Source organism: Magnolia sinica, chromosome 17, assembly GCF_029962835.1.
Source record: "Magnolia sinica isolate HGM2019 chromosome 17, MsV1, whole genome shotgun sequence".
NCBI lineage: Eukaryota > Viridiplantae > Streptophyta > Magnoliopsida > Magnoliales > Magnoliaceae > Magnolia > Magnolia sinica.
The window spans coordinates 63161384-63180731 of record NC_080589.1 but is presented as its reverse complement, the minus strand read 5'-3'; the positions used below and the strand labels follow the sequence as shown (position 1 = coordinate 63180731).

Genomic DNA, 19348 nt, shown 5'->3' with positions numbered 1-19348 from the left:
ATATGAGGCCTATGGGCAAGGCCCATTGTGATATGTATTAGGCCCGTTAGTGCGGCCCATGGACGCCGTCCACTTGATGTATATGAGGCCCACTGGTGCGGTGTGATATGTATTAGGCCCATTAGTGCGGCCCATGGATGCAGCCCAATCGATGTATATGAAGCCCATTGGTGCGGCCCATGGACGTGGTCCACTTGATGTATATGAGGCCCACTGGTGCGGCCCTCGGCTCGTGGATAGCGGACCCATTTCTCGAGCTGGTCAAACTTAGCTTAACTTTGCCCCTTCCTCTCTTGCGGGTAAGGCCGCACCCCCTTCCAACCGACCACGACATAGTGGAAAGAGCGGCCTTTTGGTAATCGGCACTAGACGCTCATGCACCCACTCGGTCTATATATTGGAGAAACCTCCTGGTACCATAAGAGTTTAAGGACTTTCACCCAGAGATATCTATAGCACCCCATATAGAACAAGATTTCTGGTATCCAATCCTGCCAACCATGATACGCTTGTGGAGGCTACGACCCTGATGTCATTAGGGCATACAGTAACCATGTCACACAATGCAAGATGCATGAATCACGCAATCCAGTCATACAGCAAACATGTGCGTACCGCGCACTCATGCGGGCAACTTCCCTTACCAGGAAGTCCATAACAATCTGCCCAATGACATGTGCTATGATCAATCACTCATCTCATTGCAAGCATGCAGATGATGCGTATGAACATGTATCATGATGTTATGTTGTCATATACTCATAATCAGAATCGAATATCGGAATCGATAATCGCATACGACGAATGAGGCCCACTTATTTGGGTTAACCCACGAAGAGAATGAGCCTAACAAGGCCTAGGGAAGGTCACAATGAGCACATCTAACCATCATTGCCCACCAATGTGGACGTCTAACCAACATTGCTCCCAAGGAGTGGCCTACATAAAGAATTCATACACAATGTAACGGCCACATATACATCACATTAGGCCTCGCTCATGGGCCTCACATACATCTCACCGGGCCGATTAAATGGGCCGATTTGAACGAGCCGATTCAAATGGGCCGACCAAGTGGGCCGATTCAAATGAGTCGATCAATTGGGCCGAATCAAAATGGGCCGATTCAAATGGGCCGAATCGATGGACCGAATCAAATGGGCCGATTCAAATGGGTCGATTCAAATAGGCCGATAAAATGGGTTGAATCAATTGGGCCGAATCGAATGGGCCGAATCAATTGGGCCGCACCAATGGGCCAAATGTATGTCAAATTGGGCCCACCCTTATGTATTTTGAGATCCGACCTATTCATAAGTTAGCATAGAGATAGATGAAGTGAAAACCAAATATCAACTTGGGTGGGAACAACTGTGGCTCCTAAGAAGTTTTAAACGGTGGATGTCACTGTACCCCATTATTATTGCAAATGGTAGGGTCCACTTGAACTTTGGATCGCACTCATTTATCCCATGCCATAAAATGATCTCACAAATGGTTGGACAGTTTGGATACAACATATGATACAACATATGTGTTATGGTGGGCCCCACCACCCAAACAGTAGGCCGTGAAGATAAAACACATACATCCTGATGGGGCCTACACGTCGAATAGTAGTGGGACCCACAGAGCTGGACGGTGTGGATTGTATCCACACGTGCAACAGGTCCCACGGACCTATCTGACGCCAAGGGAGCAGCTACACAGATGTTGTACGTACAGCCTCAACTCCTTTAAAAAGAGCAGAGGTGGGTCCCACGTAGGGCCCACCACAACATGTAATATAAAAGACATATATTTAATATATTGAAATGTTAGCTGCTGTACATGCAGCTTTTCTGCATTAAAAGGGAGAGGTGAGTGCCACGTAGGGCCCATCATCATGAATGTATAATATATATAATATATATAATATAATATATATATTATATATCAAAGCAACGTCCAGGCCCTTGGACGGCCTGGACAACCACATACATCAAAGAGGGCCTCACATGGATGTGGGTCCCACCATCCAAGGACAGTGGATACGTGGCATGCATCATGGTGGGGCCCATCTAAATGGATGGACGGCATAGATGGGTCCCATGGACCCCACTGACGTTCACACATCACTATTAGCCACCCGTACAAGGGAATACATGCCAAGATCTCATCGTTGAAAAGAGGCATCTTTCATTGTCTACCACGTGAACTATGGATCTGGGTCCCACTATTTGGATAGTTTGGATCTCACGTGAGACCCACAAAGACTACAAGAAATTTCACTTTTACCTACGAAAAATTTCGTAGGTAAATGATATTATTTCGTAGGCAAAGAATTTTACCTACGAAAAATTTCATCGGCAAATTCGTTAGTAAAAAGCCATGGCTAAAGACTTTTACCGACAAAAAATGTCATCGTCGGCAATAGTAAGATTTTTACCAACGAAATTGAAAACTTTGTTAAGACTTTTACCTACGAAGTTTTTCGTAGGTAAAAACTGTGTTAAGACTTTTACCTACGAACGGTTTCGTAGCTACAAACTTTGTTAAAACTTTTACCTATGACATGTTTCGTAGGTAAAAACTTTGTGAAAACGTTTACCTACGAAAAGAAGACTTTACTTTTACCTACGAACGTCTTCGTAGATGCAAACTTTGTTAAAACTTTTACCTACGACATGTTTCGTAGGTACAAACTGTGTTAAGTCTTTTACTTACGAATGTTTTCGTAGCTAATAACTGTGTTAATACTTATACCTACGAAAGTTTGTGTATGTGAAAATGGTGTTAAGACCTTTACCTACGAAATGTTTGGTAGGTACAAACTATGTTAAGACTTTTCCGTACGAAATTGTTCGTAGGTACATATGGTGATGGCACTGGCAAGACTTTTTACCTACAAAATTGGACGTAGGTAAAAACCGTCGACCTGTGGACGAAACGTTTACCTATGAAATGATTCGTAGGTAAAAAACGTGAATAAACCTTCAGCTACGGTCAATATCCGTAGCTATTACTTACATTAAAAAAAAATTTATAATCATTCATTCAATTACCACCTGCATAATCATTCATTCATTTCAATTACCATCATTCATTCATTGAACAATGAATCAATTACAATTACAATCCTTCATTCAATTAAAGAAAATCATGAAATAGTTTTAAAACAGCTTATTAGAACAATTAAGACACACCATTACTAGCACAACTGCTAGTCATGGATCATGGTTCTCAAATTCTACTTCGAGTCTTAAAGAATATCCAATGAAAATAATGTATCGAATCCACTATGACTTACTTTCTTGTACTAAGCCTTGTGCCTTCATTAGATTCCCAAGGTTGCTATGAGCATCAACCCGCCAATAAGGAGAAGATATGCAAATAGTAATTTCAATGCATCTACAATAAAAGAAGGAAACTAAATGATAAAACAAAACAAGGATTTCACCAAGCGAGGGTTCAATGCAAGAGCCTGGCAACAACACTAGGCTACCTCATTAAGTCTTCCTTTCCTCATATATGCACTAGCTAAATTTGACCACGCATCACAGAAATTGGGGCGAAGCTGCAAATCTTAAAGAATAAGCAATATATATATATATATATATATATATATATATATATATATATATATATATATATAACAAAAAGCAGATAAGAAAGGCAGTCTTGTCCTCTAATCAGTGGTAAAGATCAACAAAAAAGGGAAACAACAGAATTTTTTTTTTAAAAAAATGTTTCCATGTGTACTTTCATCACAACCATTTCTTTCCCACCAATGTGTCAAATGTGCAGAAGATCTGATCCATGAAAGAATGTGGGCCAGACAATAACGATCACCTGGTATGATAATATAGTTGATTTACTCATTACTGCTGGAAACAACTTGGGGTTGACCACCTGTATGATTGCATACAATTGGTTGCATGTGAGCTTCAGAGGCTACAAAGCTCATTTGCCAATGTGTCAAGTGTAATACATCTAGTTGTAAATGGTGGGATCCACCATGAAGATGACCTGATGCAAAAATCAGACTGGTCCTCTCAACAAATAGGCACTCATTTGTATGTTGAATCAGACTGTCCATTCTTCTTGTACAAGGTGACCGGCCCTCATGAGCAGACTGGCCTGATTTTTGTGACTGGTGACTCAGGGTGGAGTCCATCGTATGCAAGGCTTATATGCTTAGACACATGACCCATGCTTAGACACATGACCCATGTGATCTGGGTTGCATGTGAATTTCCCATGCAACCCATTTTAGTTGAAATTCTCTTTCTAAGTGATGGTTTAGACTGTAAAAAATACCAGCCCGTAACTGAAAACTGAAGTTGAGTCATACCAATTCCATCTAACTCAACCATCAAATTCAAAAAGCACTGTATGTGTCAATGACTCTTAGGGATTTTTTATTCTTAATTTCCTAACTAAAATAACTACTTTTAATACTGATGTGGTGGGGATGAATTGTGTTGTGTATCCTGGAATGAATCATCAGTGCAACATAGTCAGGAAGTTACATAGCTTACATATTGGGTGCGAAATAGGATCCTCCGCTCACTGGTACACGGATCCACTTCCCTGGTCATGAATAAGAATGTATCACACATTGGACTTCAAGCAACATAAAACTTTCAGTAAAAGGAATAAATTTAGCAACAGGCATGCAAGTTCACAGTCTTGGCTTCATCAATGCAACCCATCCATCCACCCATCCCATAAACCCATAAAATCAACCTAAAGATAACTTGGTTAGTTTGCAAATAAATAGAATTTTGCGTTTGAAGAAGATCATATACAACAAGTTGTTGTAGGTCTACAATGAACAATGAAGGAATCAAACTCTTTGCAGGCTGCAGTGCAGAATCCTAACCAACCAGACGATTCCGATAATCTAATAATAGACCATTTTTCTTATAATTTCTATTTTTGGAGCAATCAACCGAATGGGAGCATAACCTTAACAATGCAATTCTTTAGAACAATACAAATCCAAGAGAGGTCCCAAAACTAGAATGATTGGACCTATTTTTCTTTAAATGGATCCAAAATTCACCAAAAATATTTGCACATCCAAGTGTTGAACAAATCTCAGAGTGTGGACATCCATATGCCTCACAAAAACATTCTCAAGAGGACAAGTTCAAGAGTGCAAAGATGTGAGTACAAGGGTATGGATAGCTTGTTCTAGGAAGGTTCTTGTGTCTCTAGATTATAATATCCAGGATATATAGAACTCCTAGAGAGACACTCTTGTGCCTCTTTAAGATCCCTTTCGGCCATCCATTGGGCCCGCCATGGAATGCCATAGCCAAAAAAAAATTACAGATCAGATATTGCAACTGTCTAGGTTAAGGCCTTGTTCTAACCAGGGACAATCATGGAAAAAAGAAAACAAAAAGAAATACATTTAAGAAGAGAGCTAGATATCAAACTCTTCACTGTGACAGTCAAGCTCCATCCATATTGCAAATAATCTGGTTTCTCAAGGACCAAGCATATCTAAGTGGATTGTTATTTTGCATATACTTGTACTCTTAGAGAAAAGATCTTGAAGCCTTACATACCTTTTCAACAATCTGGTTCACATTTTCTTTTTGTTTTATTCCAACTGCAATGGCCACTAAGTTATTCGAAGCTTTCGCGTTCCCCTGATTCAAAAATATCAGAAGACATCAATATGAAAACCTGTTTTGCCAACACTAGAGTACCTAAGGAGGCTATGTGGTGAGGTGATGAGGAGGAAAGGGGTCCAAAGAAGATAAATCAACATCATTAAAGACATATATGAGGCCAGGGCTATTACAAGAGCGAGAATGCTCACGAGTATGACGAGTTCCTAGTAGGAGTGGCTCTTCATCAAGGGTGCATCAAACCATTACCTTTTTGCAATTGTTATAGATAAATAAACCACTAGTTTCCAAGATGGGGTCCCTGCGTGTATGTTTTTTGTAGATGACATGGTGTTGGTGGACAAGACCAAGGAGGCAAATGCTAAATTGGAGTTTTAGAGGAAGGCTCTAGAACCGGGGTCTTAAACATTAGCCAAACCAAGCTTGAGTATTAGAATTGCAACTTCAGAAGAAACAATTACAGAGACAAGGCTTCATTTGAAAGTGATAGTTGAAATAAGATACTTGTCTAGGTATTTGTGTAACAATTTTGGTTCTGGGGTTCACGTATAAACACCAAAACGCAGGAGCATACTCATTGCACATCTGCGAACCTTGAATTAATAATCTGGCAATAAGCAAGACCCTTCAAGGATGATTCTGGCATGTCTGGAACGACATTCCTCATTTTTGTATTTTTGGTTGATGAAAATGAAAAGTTCTGTTCTAGGTCCTATTAGAACCAGTTACTAATTATGCGGTACGCACATGTCCTCGTATTCAGCAAGGGGAATTGATGAATGTTATCAGATAGGGACTTGTGGCTTCTGAGGACTGGAGATTAGTGTCTTGAATGACCTAACTCAGTGGCTGGCTATCTCCTGGCATCTTGTTCACAAGGAAGTAAGCAAGATTTGATTTTAGATACATTCGCTACAGATGTAGTTGCAGGGTATTAGTCGAGTATTGGACTCCCTCTATAACTCTAGTGTTATATTTGACTGTGTATCCATTTACAAGGGATGGTGAAGAATCAACGATGAATAGCATTTTTATTTATTTAAATAAAAATGAAATTATTCAAGAAAAAAAGCATTGATAAACAACGACACTTCTTTTATAGCACACTTTTCCACAGCAACCTTTGAATCTATTATAGCTACACATGCAATCGGGACTACTCGAAAACTTTCAAGACAGAAAGCAGGCCAGTGGAGAAGATAGCAAATAATCCACCAAATACTCAAGTAACAGAATCATCAGAAAGACAAAAAAGCAACAATTTATAACCATCCTCAAGCCCATATCAACTTCACAGCCATAATTAGGCCAAGAATATTAAAGTTATATTATTCGAAAAGCACTATAAGTAATATGTGCGACACTAAATAGTCAATGAAAAGCTTGACAGGGTGATCAGAATAGCCCAAATTTCCAAGTACAGCAGATAAAAAAAAATTGGGTAAAAAGAATGTTCCATATGATTTAGATACAAAAGGTAACAACTTACAGCTGGATGCATTGCCACAATAGCAAAAATGAAAACTAGAATCAAAGTCATAACGATAAAGAAGGTGTTAAGACCACAATCATGTCCTGAGGGAGTAAACCAGTGGAAGAGCAGCCCCGAGAAGGAAAATGTTGCCACATAACAAACAAGTGAGACAATAAACAATGCCATGTACCTAGATTCAGCATAAAAAAATTAGAAATTTTTAAGAAAGTCTTACTCATCAGGAAATTTACAAAAAAGAAAGAAGTATACACATGCTGATCCACAAATTGAAACAAGAGAACCATATCAAGGATGTGAAAAAAAAAGTCCAAAGGCCATGCAGCTAGAGCATCAAGAGAGGAAAATAGAAATTCAGTTTTGGTTCCATCACCAATTGAAATTTGCATTTGTTTCACACACCTTTTTCTTTGGGAAACCCCATAATGGTCGCATCTCTAAGTTGGAGGTCTCACGGATTATACCTTTTGGTAATGAATCAGTCCCATGAGGTCGACATCGGCCCTGAAACAACAGAAGAATACATAGTATAGTAAACAATACTAACATTTCATTCATGAGAAAATGCAACGAAATTGAGCCCCTACGAAAGTGTTGTACCTTGTATCTATTATCAAATTGAGTAATTGGCAACGGATCAACCTCGATCAGCTCCCATTTTGATATTCTCTGCACAATGGATCCCAAAACGCTTTGAATGTGAGATGTGTTTCCAAGATATTGAAATACTAGGGATATTAATGACTTAAATAAAGGGCAAAATCATGTGGCCCAAGACAAACAACCTAATCCACCATCTATACATTTCATAGTGAGATGACAGAATTTTAGACACCAGAATCTCACCAAAGAATGATCCAGCATCAAATCGGAATCGACCGACCAAAATTTAAAGAGCAAAGCTTCTAACATACCAACCTCTCTAAGAATTGCAAAATGCACTTCATGTGTAGCCAGTGCTAGCATGATCAAGTCAGCATCCTGAAATGACAAATGCAGAAAGTCATGTCAAGAAGCCATGAAAATCAACATAAAGCTTGCAAACAGCTAGATATCTGAGATAAAAGTTGGAGACATTTACCAACCCATACAAGCAATGTTGTGTATTCGGGTCAAACCCTGGTAGATTTCGTTGCAAGCGAATGTACGACATTATCTTGTGCTCCCCCTCACCCAGCACATTGGCATCAGAAAGAATAACCTTTGAAATTCTCATGTAGTCAGAGTTGCATAAAGATTTCAGAGCCAAAGAAGAAATAGGAGAGAATAAATCAATGGTAACAGATAGATTTTTATGTGTACCTTGATGCCACGCCACCCTGGATCCATGTTCAATCTCAGGTGTATGTAATAATGAAGAGCTGATGATGGCATGCATACAAGTGGCAATAGAATCAGTTCGGTTCAGCAGCTCAAAGACGTCTAATTACGGCTGGGCCAGTAGAGCAGAGTTGCAAGCTATAGATATGGAGCTCTGTTGTAGTTTGCGGTTGCCTGGCAGGTTGATCGAATTCGGTTGCGTGGGACATCTTGTTGCATACAATCTCAACCATTAATTGTAATCACATTTTTCTGAAGAACGTATTCTAGATGAATGGACTAGTTGGTTCATGTGGTTTGCAAAATCATAAGCTGCAATGAGTTGTGGGAAGACTAGTCTTGCGGCTCATTATCAGAACCATGGATACACCAACAATGACAAATCATGGCACCTCAGCAATCTGTGTGCATTTTCACATTCTTTTTTCGCCTAAGGTTTTTTCTTTTTCAGTGAATGTGTCTGGGAAGTCGAGGACGTCGGTGACTGTTGGTTTGGAATGAAAAGAATTGATGTGCTTGTATTGTGGTGTTTGGATACTGTTGGATCATATTGTGGTGATGTGCTTGTATTGCTTAGGCAGTGAGGGTGTGTTAGGATAGACTGTTGGATCATATTGTGCTAATTAGTTCCATATAGAAGACATGACAAAAAAAAGTGGCAATAGAATCAAGCTAAGAAAACTAAATGTACAAATAGATGAACAGATCCAGAAACATACATGCTTCAACAACAAAATATAGATATAAATAAAAATAAAAACTTGAATCAACATGACCAAAAGCCTGAATCAAGACAAATCTGGGGAAAGTAGGATTCGAATTACTACAATCACAAGCAGCCATAGCACTACCCATTTGAAAAGTCAAACAGAAGTAATCAGACACTGCTGGTAAAGTTAAATATCTCATTGCTATATGAGGGGATATATCTGGAGACCAAGTCAAGTAAAAGACACCGAGCCCTTTCAATGAAGTCCCTAATCCTGTGAAAGCACCAGGTAATTTAGATGGTGTTAGTATATTTTGGTGAACTATTTTGTACATGAAGAATACTTTATTATATAACTCAATCTGAATGGCAGAAGATTGAAATCCAAAATGACCTATACTTTTGCAGCACAAATTTAGTAGGAATGGCAGCTTGACAAAACCAAGGTCGTAAATTACGATCGCCATCCAAAAATAAAACTGGGGCCTACGATCGCCAACATTCTTGCATAAAACACATGCATGGGGCATCTTTGAGTGAATCAAACATCCCAACAATATGGGGATGTTTTGTGTGATTTCAATTTTTGGTTATTCTACTAAGGGTAGAAATCCCAAAATCAGAAATTATTCTTCTAATGGGCTGAGCCAAACACAGTTCAATTGAATTGTGCATTCAAATGATCTCCATATTGAAACCACCTTACACTCAGTTGGAGTCAAAAGAAACATAACTGCATTTTGAGGGCTCCGTCCTCATTATAATAGTAGGACACATTTTCATCATTTAAAACTGAGTGAAAAGCTGCACTTGTGGCTATACTAATTTGTGATTTTGGAATTTCTACTCTTATTAGATTTCCAAAAATCACAAAATGGGGATGTTTTGTGTTGTATTAGGAAAAAACAAAAGAGTTCTTTCAAATCCACATGAATATCATTTAACTGTTTTTGGATTTTCTACTAATAGTGTAAGAGTAGAAATCCAAAATCACATATTAATGCGCAAGTAAAAAAGAATGTGTAGTGTTGTTGTCGACTTTGAGTTCTGCTGCATTATGTTTTAAAGGATGTTGTATATCTAAAGGCACTCAAAGATGGATTTGCTGTATTAACAAGGTGTAGTTAAGTTTGCTTATTTTTGACTTTTTGTTTATAAACTGAGGTATATATAATGCTTGGCCTGAGGCGTTCTATGGCCTGTTTGGGTTTTCAACTTGTACAAGTGGGGCCCATGTTCAGCGAGATCCCAGTCGATGGTAGGATGGGCCTTGGTTTAGACAAACAATTCCTCAGATTGAATGATTCTAGCTACCAAACATCTGGCTTTCTTTGGTTGAATATGATGTTGCTTCTTTTTCTTTCTTAAATGTCTATTTGCTAGAAGACAAACCAGACAGGATCAACTCATATGGGATATTTGTGTTGCATCATCCAAAGCAGGTCCAATCATATCAGTGGTTTGGATCATGGAACCATTGGGCCCACTTGTACAAATTGAAAACTTGAGCATACTATACTCACTGTCGCATCGAGCATTGTATACTATCTCTTACAGAACACATCTAGCTGCTAAAAATACAGGAATGCTAATAAGCAGATTGCTGAATAAAAGTTCAATGCAGCTCTCCTTGTAGCACCCGTGGCAAACGTTTATGCTGATTGGGGGTATTGATCTTGGTGGCCCACCAAGTGGATAAGCTATGGTTGAAACAATGATAGGACTACTCTTTCTTTTCTTTTCTTTTTTCCTTGGTGAATCTGGACTGTTACTCTAATTGTTCTTTTTGCATGCAACTGATACAATGAACCAGAGGTCAATCCCCTTGCTTTGTGAGATATGGTCTGTCCATGTGGTGGCCCACAATATCAATAGATCCGATCGCTATGAGGAGGGAGCCAAATATAAAATTAATAGGCAGTGACCTGCATATTAATATTCCTCCAAAAACATACACATGAACATAAACATTCCAAGTTTTCAACAAACAACCAACTTTCCATGTAGAGAATTATGCATTTTGATCAGACATGCCTACGACGATTAATATATAAGAGGTTGTATGGATTTCTCGAATCTTAGGAGTCATGAATATGTGTCTGGAATTTCCTAACGAAAGGGATTCTGTCTACATGTTGGTACTAAAAAAGTTCTTAGAAATCCAGTTCTTTTGTTTGGATACTGGGAAAGAGTTATTAGGAGAGCAAAGGCTTTTTATCCTTTTCAACAATATAACAGTTGGAAGAGAATGTAGTTCCGAAAATCTTCCAACCCATCTTAAATATGAGAATCATAAAATGGGCAAATTTTCGGAATGGGAATCCCCAAACCCCTAAATCCCTAAATCCCCAAATCCCCAAATCCCTAAATCCCTAATCGGTATTAAGATTGAGAAAGATTGAGAGAGAGAGAGAGAGAGAGAGAGAGAGAGAGAGAGAGAGAGAGAGAGAGAGAGAGAGAGAGAGATACCTCACGGTCCCCAAATCCCTTCCCCAACCGCCGTGGGTAGGGCGTTCGGCAACGGTCCGCCCGAGAGAGTTCAGAGAGAGAGGAAGAGAGATACACAGAGACAGAGGAGGGAGAGGATGCGAGAGAGAGCTCGAGGTGGGTGGAGAGATCAGAGAGAGGAAGAGAGAGACAACGAGAGAGAAGGTGCGAGAGAGAGAAGCTGCGAGTGGGTTTCTCTCGCCGGCTGGGATATCTCTCAGAATATGTTCATTTTTATGTACGGACGGACGAGAATGCCCCTCGGTCCATCTATTTTCTGTGGGACCCACTATGATGTATTTGTTATATCCACACCGTCCATCCATTTTGAGATATCATTTTAAGTCATGAGCAGGAGAATGAGGCAGATATAAATATGTAGTGGACCCCACCAAAGAAAACAGAGGGGAGAGTGATTCCCATCGTTGAACTTATCTTAAGGCCCATCGTAATGTTTATTTCAAATCCAACCTGTTCAAAAGTTAAAAAATACATGAAACAAGGGAAAACACAAATATCATCTTCATATAAAACTTTTGTGGCCTTTAAAAGTTTTTAATGGTGGGCGTCACTGTCCCACTGTTTTCTGTGCTGGGGTCCACTGGAGCTTTGGATTTAAATCGTTCTTTGGATATTGCCCTAAAATAATCTCTCCAAGTGGATGGAAAGTGTGGATATAAAACATACATCATGGTAGAATTAGAGGTATATAAATCTCAGGTGGACCACACCACATGAAAACAATAGTGATTGGTTATCCATCATTAAAATCGTCGTAAGGCCAACTGTACTGTTTATTTGACATCCAGTCTGTTTATTAGGTCATACAGGCCTAGATGAAGGGGAAAAACAAAAATCATCTCGATCCAAAACTTTTATGGCCCTCAAAATGTTTTAAATGGTTGACGCTCATTCAACACTGTTTCCTGTAATGTGGTCCATTTCATATTGGGATATGCCTCATTTTTTGTCTCATTCCATAAGATGATCTTTAAAAATAGATGGATGGCATGGATTAAACACATATATCATGGTGGGGCCCGTAAAGCACCAACCACCAGTCATTGGATGGTGTCAGGGGGAGTAGCTAGTATGTTCCCCTTATTTGTGGTGTGGTCCATTTAATCTTTGGATATAATTCATTTTTTGGAAAATTCTCTAAAATGATATTGAAAAATGGATGAACGGCGTGGGTTGATTCCGAATTTTCGGTAAATTCGAAAGTCAAGTGGACCATGCCACTTGAAACAGTGTGGAATAATGATTTCAACTGTTGATACCTTCCATGGGTCCGCAGTAATTTTATTTGACATCCAACGTATTCACAATATTAAAAAGATATGAATGAAGAGAAAATACAAACACATCAGCTTGATCTAAAACTTTTATGGCCTTTAAGAATTTTTCAATGGCAAATGTTCAATCACACTATTTCCTATGGTGTGGTCCACTTGAGCTTTTGATATGCTTTCTATTTCTTCTTTATATCTCAAATTATCTGTTAACATAGATTAATGGAGTGGATAAAATAAATAAAAAAACGGTGGACTGTATAGAGTTTACTCTAGTAAGGGTAATGAGTAACTCACCTAAGGGCCTGTTTGATTTCTCATTGCAAGTGTAAATACCGGGTGAATGGGTAATTATGACCCTTCCATCCATTTGGAATTTTTTGGAAATTCCTGCATTGGAAACCGTTCAAAAGCACTAGTTGAAATTTTTGGACCTCATTGTGACATATATGACATCTGTTTCGTCCATCTGTTTTACCACAACATTTTGAGACATGAGCTGAAAAATTATGTACATCCAACACTCAAGTGGCCCACACCAAAAGAAACAATGGCCCTAAGAAGTTTTTAACGATAAGTATTTGATTCACTTTTTTTTCTGCGGTGTTGTCCACTAGAGCTTTGGATATGCCTCATTTTTTGGCTCATGTCATAAATTCATTTGGCGTAATGGATGAACGGTGTGGATAAGCGACATGCATCACGGTGGGGCCCACAACCATTTTGTAGCCTTTTTCGATTTTTGTGTACAAAAAGTAAGCGGTCAAATCAAATACAGGGAAGAGTGTTGTAAATACACAAGGAAATGATCATTATGTAGTTACACTGCATTTACCTCTGAATTGGAAAATCAAACAAGCCCCTAAATGTAGTGGAGAGAGAGGTTTCCTTAAAACATTCATAATCATATGTTGGGCCTGCCTAAATGTGATTCAGATATCCAACCCACTCATTATGTGTGTCCCACTTGGATGAGGGGCCAGACCAATTTCAGCCGCATCCAAAACTCATATGGGCCCCACTAACTTCTTTTATATTTTTTAGGATGTCTTCACATGGTTTTAGATGGCATCGCCCACTTGAGTTTCGTATACGGATGATTTTTTACATATCTCATAATCCAAAGGGGACACATTAAATTCACGGTGTTGATGTTTGACACACATTATGATGGGGCCCACAAAACTTACTAACATCAACACTCAGGTTCTTACGAGGTCAATAAAGTTGGGTCACAATTTTGACCAAAATATTTGCCCCATTTTACGTCTGGTCCATTCACTCTATTTTTCTGATCAATACTCAATTTCACTAGTTACTCGTCCCGATCAGGTTACATATGAAAAGGATATTAGGCATACAAGATTGATCAAATATTTTAGTGAAATTTGATTTAAACATCTGAAGTTATTTACTCTTCAATCCGTACTGATTAGATTGTCAAAAAATGGTTAAAGGTACAATTAGCGAATATGCCTAATAATTTAGTAATTTTTTTTTCAAACATAAATTTCAATTTCCATTTAAAAATAATATTCTTTTTAAAAATGTATATTTTTTAAAACATTTTGACAAAATAACATTTTTATTATAAATTATTTTTTTTTTAAAAATACAAATTCTAAATTTTTATTTTCAAAATTTCAAAAAACTTCTCACATTTAAAATTTTTTCTCAATAATTTCAAAATGCTGATTTTTTCCTTCAAAAGCATCATTTTGTTTCCTCAAAATTTCTCAAACATTGTTAAAATTTTTAAACTTTTCAATATTCTTTTTCAAGTAATATTACAAATCATTTAAATATTACTTTTTAATTATAAAAAATAAAAAAATTTCTACTCATATGATATAGACTAAATGTGCATAGAAAAACAGAGGATTATTATCGACAGCTTTTGTACGTCGGTAAAAACCATAAGCGACGGTTATCAGCGGTCGGAAAAAATTTTAATATTTATTTTTAGCAACGAACATTATCGTCGGTTAAAATACTTTTCATGGCGGCAATTTTAGTCTGTGGCGGGAACCTTTTCCCGATGGTTTTAATTCGTCGGCAAAACTGACATGCATTGGCAGGAACTTTTTCTCGACGGTTTTAGTTCGTCGGCAAAACTGTCATGCTTTTGCCCATGGCGGGAATTTTTGGTTATTGGCGGGAACCTATTCCCGACGGTTTTCATTCGTTGGTAAAAGCAATATTACCAACACTTAACGACGAAACTAGTTTTTGCCGGTAATAATATTGTTCGGGATTTATGCCGACGGTTGATGTCCGTCAGGAAAACACTTACCTACGAAAATGAAATTTCGTTGGTAAAAGTAAATTAAAATTTTTTTTTTTCAAAAAATAAAAATAACCATTACCAACGAAAATTTACGTTGACAAAAGTTTACTTTTGCCTACGAAATTACAATTTTCGTTGGTAAAAGTAGACTTTTACCTACGAAATTAAAATTTCGTCGGTAAAAGTATACTTTTACCTACAAAAATAATTTTTGTTGGTAAAAGTCCTTTTTACCTACGAAAAAAAAATCATCAGTAAAATTTTCGTCGGTAAAAATCCTATTTCTTGTAGTGACTGCTGTTGTTGAAAAGGCAGTGGGTCCCACCATCTGATAGATGGATGGCGTGGACTTAAACATCAAGGTGGGCCGTACATGGCACCGTCTGATGAACCATGTAGACCAAGGTGGGTCCACGAGCGTGGCCCACCAGAGGTTGCTGCGTACAGCGGCAACCCTGCTGGCTGCTGACCAGCCTCACACCAGCCAATCCGTTTCTTTCAAAACTGTGAGTCCCATATGGCCCACACGTACAGATGCATATCTGCATCATGCATGGATAGATGCAATGTGTGTATGTGTGTGTGTGTATATATATATATAATATACTATTATATAATATATACATATCTCATAAGTATATATATGTATTTATATCATTCATATGCCCAGTGTCCAGCCACCATCCTAGACGGTGTTGGATGATGCACCTTCATCACGGTGGTCCCACGCAGTGGGCCACTAGATTTGGATCAAGCCCATATTTATTTTTCCCTTCATCCGAGCATGTGTGACCGTCCAGTCATGCATGCCCCAATTTGGGATCAAGGTGTCCCATTCGTTGGGTGGCATGGATAAAATACACACATCATAGGTGGGCCATTCATCATAGAGAAAGAGGGAAAGAGAGAGAGAGGAGAGAGATCGGCAATGATGGAGGGGCCCCGCCACTATGGGCCCCTCTTGTATACAAACATACATCAAGGTGGGTCCCACCATATGTGGCCCTTAAATCACAAAACAAATAAATAACAAAAGGGAAAGATGTGGGTCCAAGATCACCCACCGTCCACTTCTTCTTGCTCCCTAGGCTTCCTTTACTCCTTAGCTTCGATCCTAACGGAAGAGATGGAGTTTGGATGGTTGAGATGGGAGATGAGGGGGTAGGAAGTGGGCCACACACAAAGTTCTCTTGGAGGGTGAAGAGCTTGGACGTGTGATCTCTTTTCTTGCTTGGGAGAGTGAGTCTAAGAAATGACAGAGAGAGGGTTGTAAAGAGAGAGAGAGAGAGAGAGAGAGAGAGAGAGAGAGAGAGAGAGAGAGAGAGAGATGGGTGATGGAGTGATGGATGTGGTGAGTGATGGGTGTAAGAACTTTTTGACTTTAGGGTAGATTGTGTAAGAAGGGGTATAGGCTTGTGTAAGAACTTTTGACTTTAGGGGTTGCTTGGGGATGGGTGTGAAGTGATGTGTACTTGACCCTTGATGGGATTGATTTATTGATGGATGTGACATTCGGTAGAGATTCTCTTGGGTTTTGCAACGTGCGGTGTTTTCCTCGAACTAAATACGGGCCCACATCTCCTGGCCTGGGTATCACCTCGGCGCGCGAGTTGCGACATCGGAACTGCGGCGACGACGCGGTCGCTAGGGCACAAGTCTCGGGTCCAGCTGACTCAGGTTGACAGGACTCGGCTTAGGATCACGCGCAAACACCGGATAAAGGTCGAAGGTTGCCGGAATTCGATCGGGAAGACCGTGGAAGCCTATGGAATAGTACGGTCTAGGATACGGGTCTTACAGCTCTCTCTTCCTAATAAAAATTTTATCCTCGAAATTTTCGTGATCATCGCAACTAGACATAACTCATGAGGAATAAGAAACATAACATCATCATATAAAATCAGAGACCGTATACAAAATACAACACATAATCAATCATAAAAAAGATGGGGATAGTGCTCTCGAATCTCGGCCTCGCGCTCCCAAGAAGACTCCTCAACAGAATGGTGACCCCATTGAAACCTTTACCAACGAAATGACCTTGGTCCGGAAGACTTGCTCCTTCTGATCAAGGATGCGAATCAGCTGCTCAATATAGGAAGCGTCCTCCCGAACCTTTAACGGCTGCCAATCAATAACAGGAATGATGTCTGATCCATACTTCCTCATCATAGAGACATAGAAAACATTATGGACGCCAGACCACTGAGATGACAAGGCAAGCTAATAGGCCACGACGCCAACGCACCCAATGATCTCAAAGAGTCTTATGAATCTCGGTGCAAGCTTGCCCTTCGCTTCAAAATGAACTACACCCTTCATAGGTGAGACCTTGAGATACACATGGTCCCCTACATCAAACTCCAAGGGACGACGCCAGCGATCAGCAAAATTCTTCTACCGGCTCTGAGCTATGTGCATCTACTGCCAGATGATATTGATAGCCTCTGATGTCTCCTGCACAAGCTCGGAACCTAGGAAACGACACTCTTCAACCTTAGTCCAACAACTCGGTGATTTGCATGGTCTGCCATATAGTGCCTCAAAAGGAGTCATGCCGATGGTCGCCTGATAGCTGTTGTTGTATGTGAACTTAGCCAATTGCAGATGCTCATCCCAACTACCCCCGAAATCAATTGCGTAGGCTCGAAGCATATCCTCAAGGATCTGGTTGACCCTCTCGGTCTGGCCATCGGTTTGCGAATGGTATGCGGTGCTGAGTTGCAAATCAGTCCCCATCGCTCTCTGAAAGCTCCCCCAAAACTGAGACATGAACCTTTAATTTCGGTAAAAAATGATCGAGATTGGAATGCCATGCACTCTCACAATCTCCTCGATAAATAACCTCGCAAGCCGGTCCATCAACCAAATCGCATGCATCGCAATAAAATGTGCTGACTTCGTCAGATGATCCACAACCCAGATGGCGTCATGACCGCGCTGAGTCCTCGGCAAGCTCATAACGAAATCTGTCGACACGTGCTCCCACTTTCACATCGGGATACTTAACGACTGCAATAGACCAGGGGGTCTCTGATGATCGGCCTTAACACGCTAGCACGTGTCACACTCGGCCACAAAACTGGCGATCTGACGCTTCATCCCTGCTCAAAAATACTGTCGCCTCATATCACGGTACATCTTCGTCGAGCCAGGGTGGATAGAAAACAATGATCGATGTACCTCAGTCATAAGATCTCTGCGTAACTCAAGAATATCTGGGACACATAACCGGCCTTTGAAGCGAAGTCCACCGTCTGAACCAATCTTTCAAACTGCCTGACTCTCAGATGCCGCCTTAGCCATATAACTCTGTAAGGACTCATCAGCCTGCTGAGCCTCGACCACCCTTGCGACAAGAGAGGGTTGAATCAATAAGCTCGATAACTGCACGATAGAAGACTGCAGGCCGAACTCAAAATCATACTCTGCGATATCCTCGAGCATCCTCCACTCCCGGACCATCATATGGGCCACCAGGCCACGTGGCTAACGGCTGAGGGCATCTGCCACCATGTTTGCCTTGCCGGGTGATACTGAAGATCGAAGTCATAGTCCTTCAGGAGCTCCATCCAGCGCCTCTGCCTCATGTTCAACTCAGACTGTGAGAAATAAATACTTCAAGCTCTTGTGATCGGAGAAAAGCTCGAACCTAACCCCATAGAGATAGTGCCTCCACACCTTTAATGTGAAGACAACTATTGCCAGCTCCGAATCATGTGTGGGGTAGTTCAGCTCATGGACCTTGAGCTAACGAGACGCAAAGGCCACTGGTTTCTCGTGCTGCATCAGGACAACACCCAAACCAATATGCGAGGCATCGGTGAATACAATAAATCCATCACTCCCAGAGGGAAAAGTGAGGAGAGGAGCGGACGTCAGACGGTCCTTGAACTCCATAAATGCTCGCTCGCAGGCATCACTCCAAATAAACTTTACACCCTTTCGAGTCAACCTGGTCAGCGTGGCTGCAATACGAGAGAAACCCTCAATGAAACGCCGGTAGTAACTCGCCAAACCATGGAAATTACGGATCTTGGAGGTGTTCATGGGCTGCCCCCACTGACACACTGCCTCAACCTTCGAGGGGTCCACCGCGACACCCTCTCTCGTCACCATGTGACCGAGGAACTTCAC

The 19348-nt window shown here is 40.2% G+C and overlaps 1 protein-coding gene across 5 annotated transcripts; it reads right to left on the bottom strand.

The window, feature by feature from the left end:
* Window positions 1-3295: 3295 nt before the first annotated feature.
* Window positions 3296-8546, bottom strand: LOC131231577 (5'-3' exoribonuclease 2-like). 5 transcript variants are annotated; one of them, XM_058227826.1, is made up of 8 exons: window positions 8419-8546; window positions 8198-8317; window positions 8035-8097; window positions 7717-7785; window positions 7519-7620; window positions 5559-5642; window positions 4521-4572; window positions 3296-3564 (listed from the first exon to the last, which is right to left on the bottom strand). In XM_058227826.1, exons 1-7 carry the CDS (start codon window positions 8488-8490, stop codon window positions 4549-4551), a joined length of 534 nt encoding a protein of 177 aa, XP_058083809.1. In that variant the 5' UTR covers window positions 8491-8546; the 3' UTR covers window positions 3296-3564; window positions 4521-4548. The 5 variants fall into 5 exon arrangements, with proteins under 5 accessions (XP_058083809.1, XP_058083808.1, XP_058083807.1 ...); XM_058227825.1 differs by having other exon boundaries at window positions 3296-3556; XM_058227824.1 differs by lacking the exon at window positions 4521-4572.
* Between the last annotated feature and the right edge of the window lie 10802 nt (window positions 8547-19348).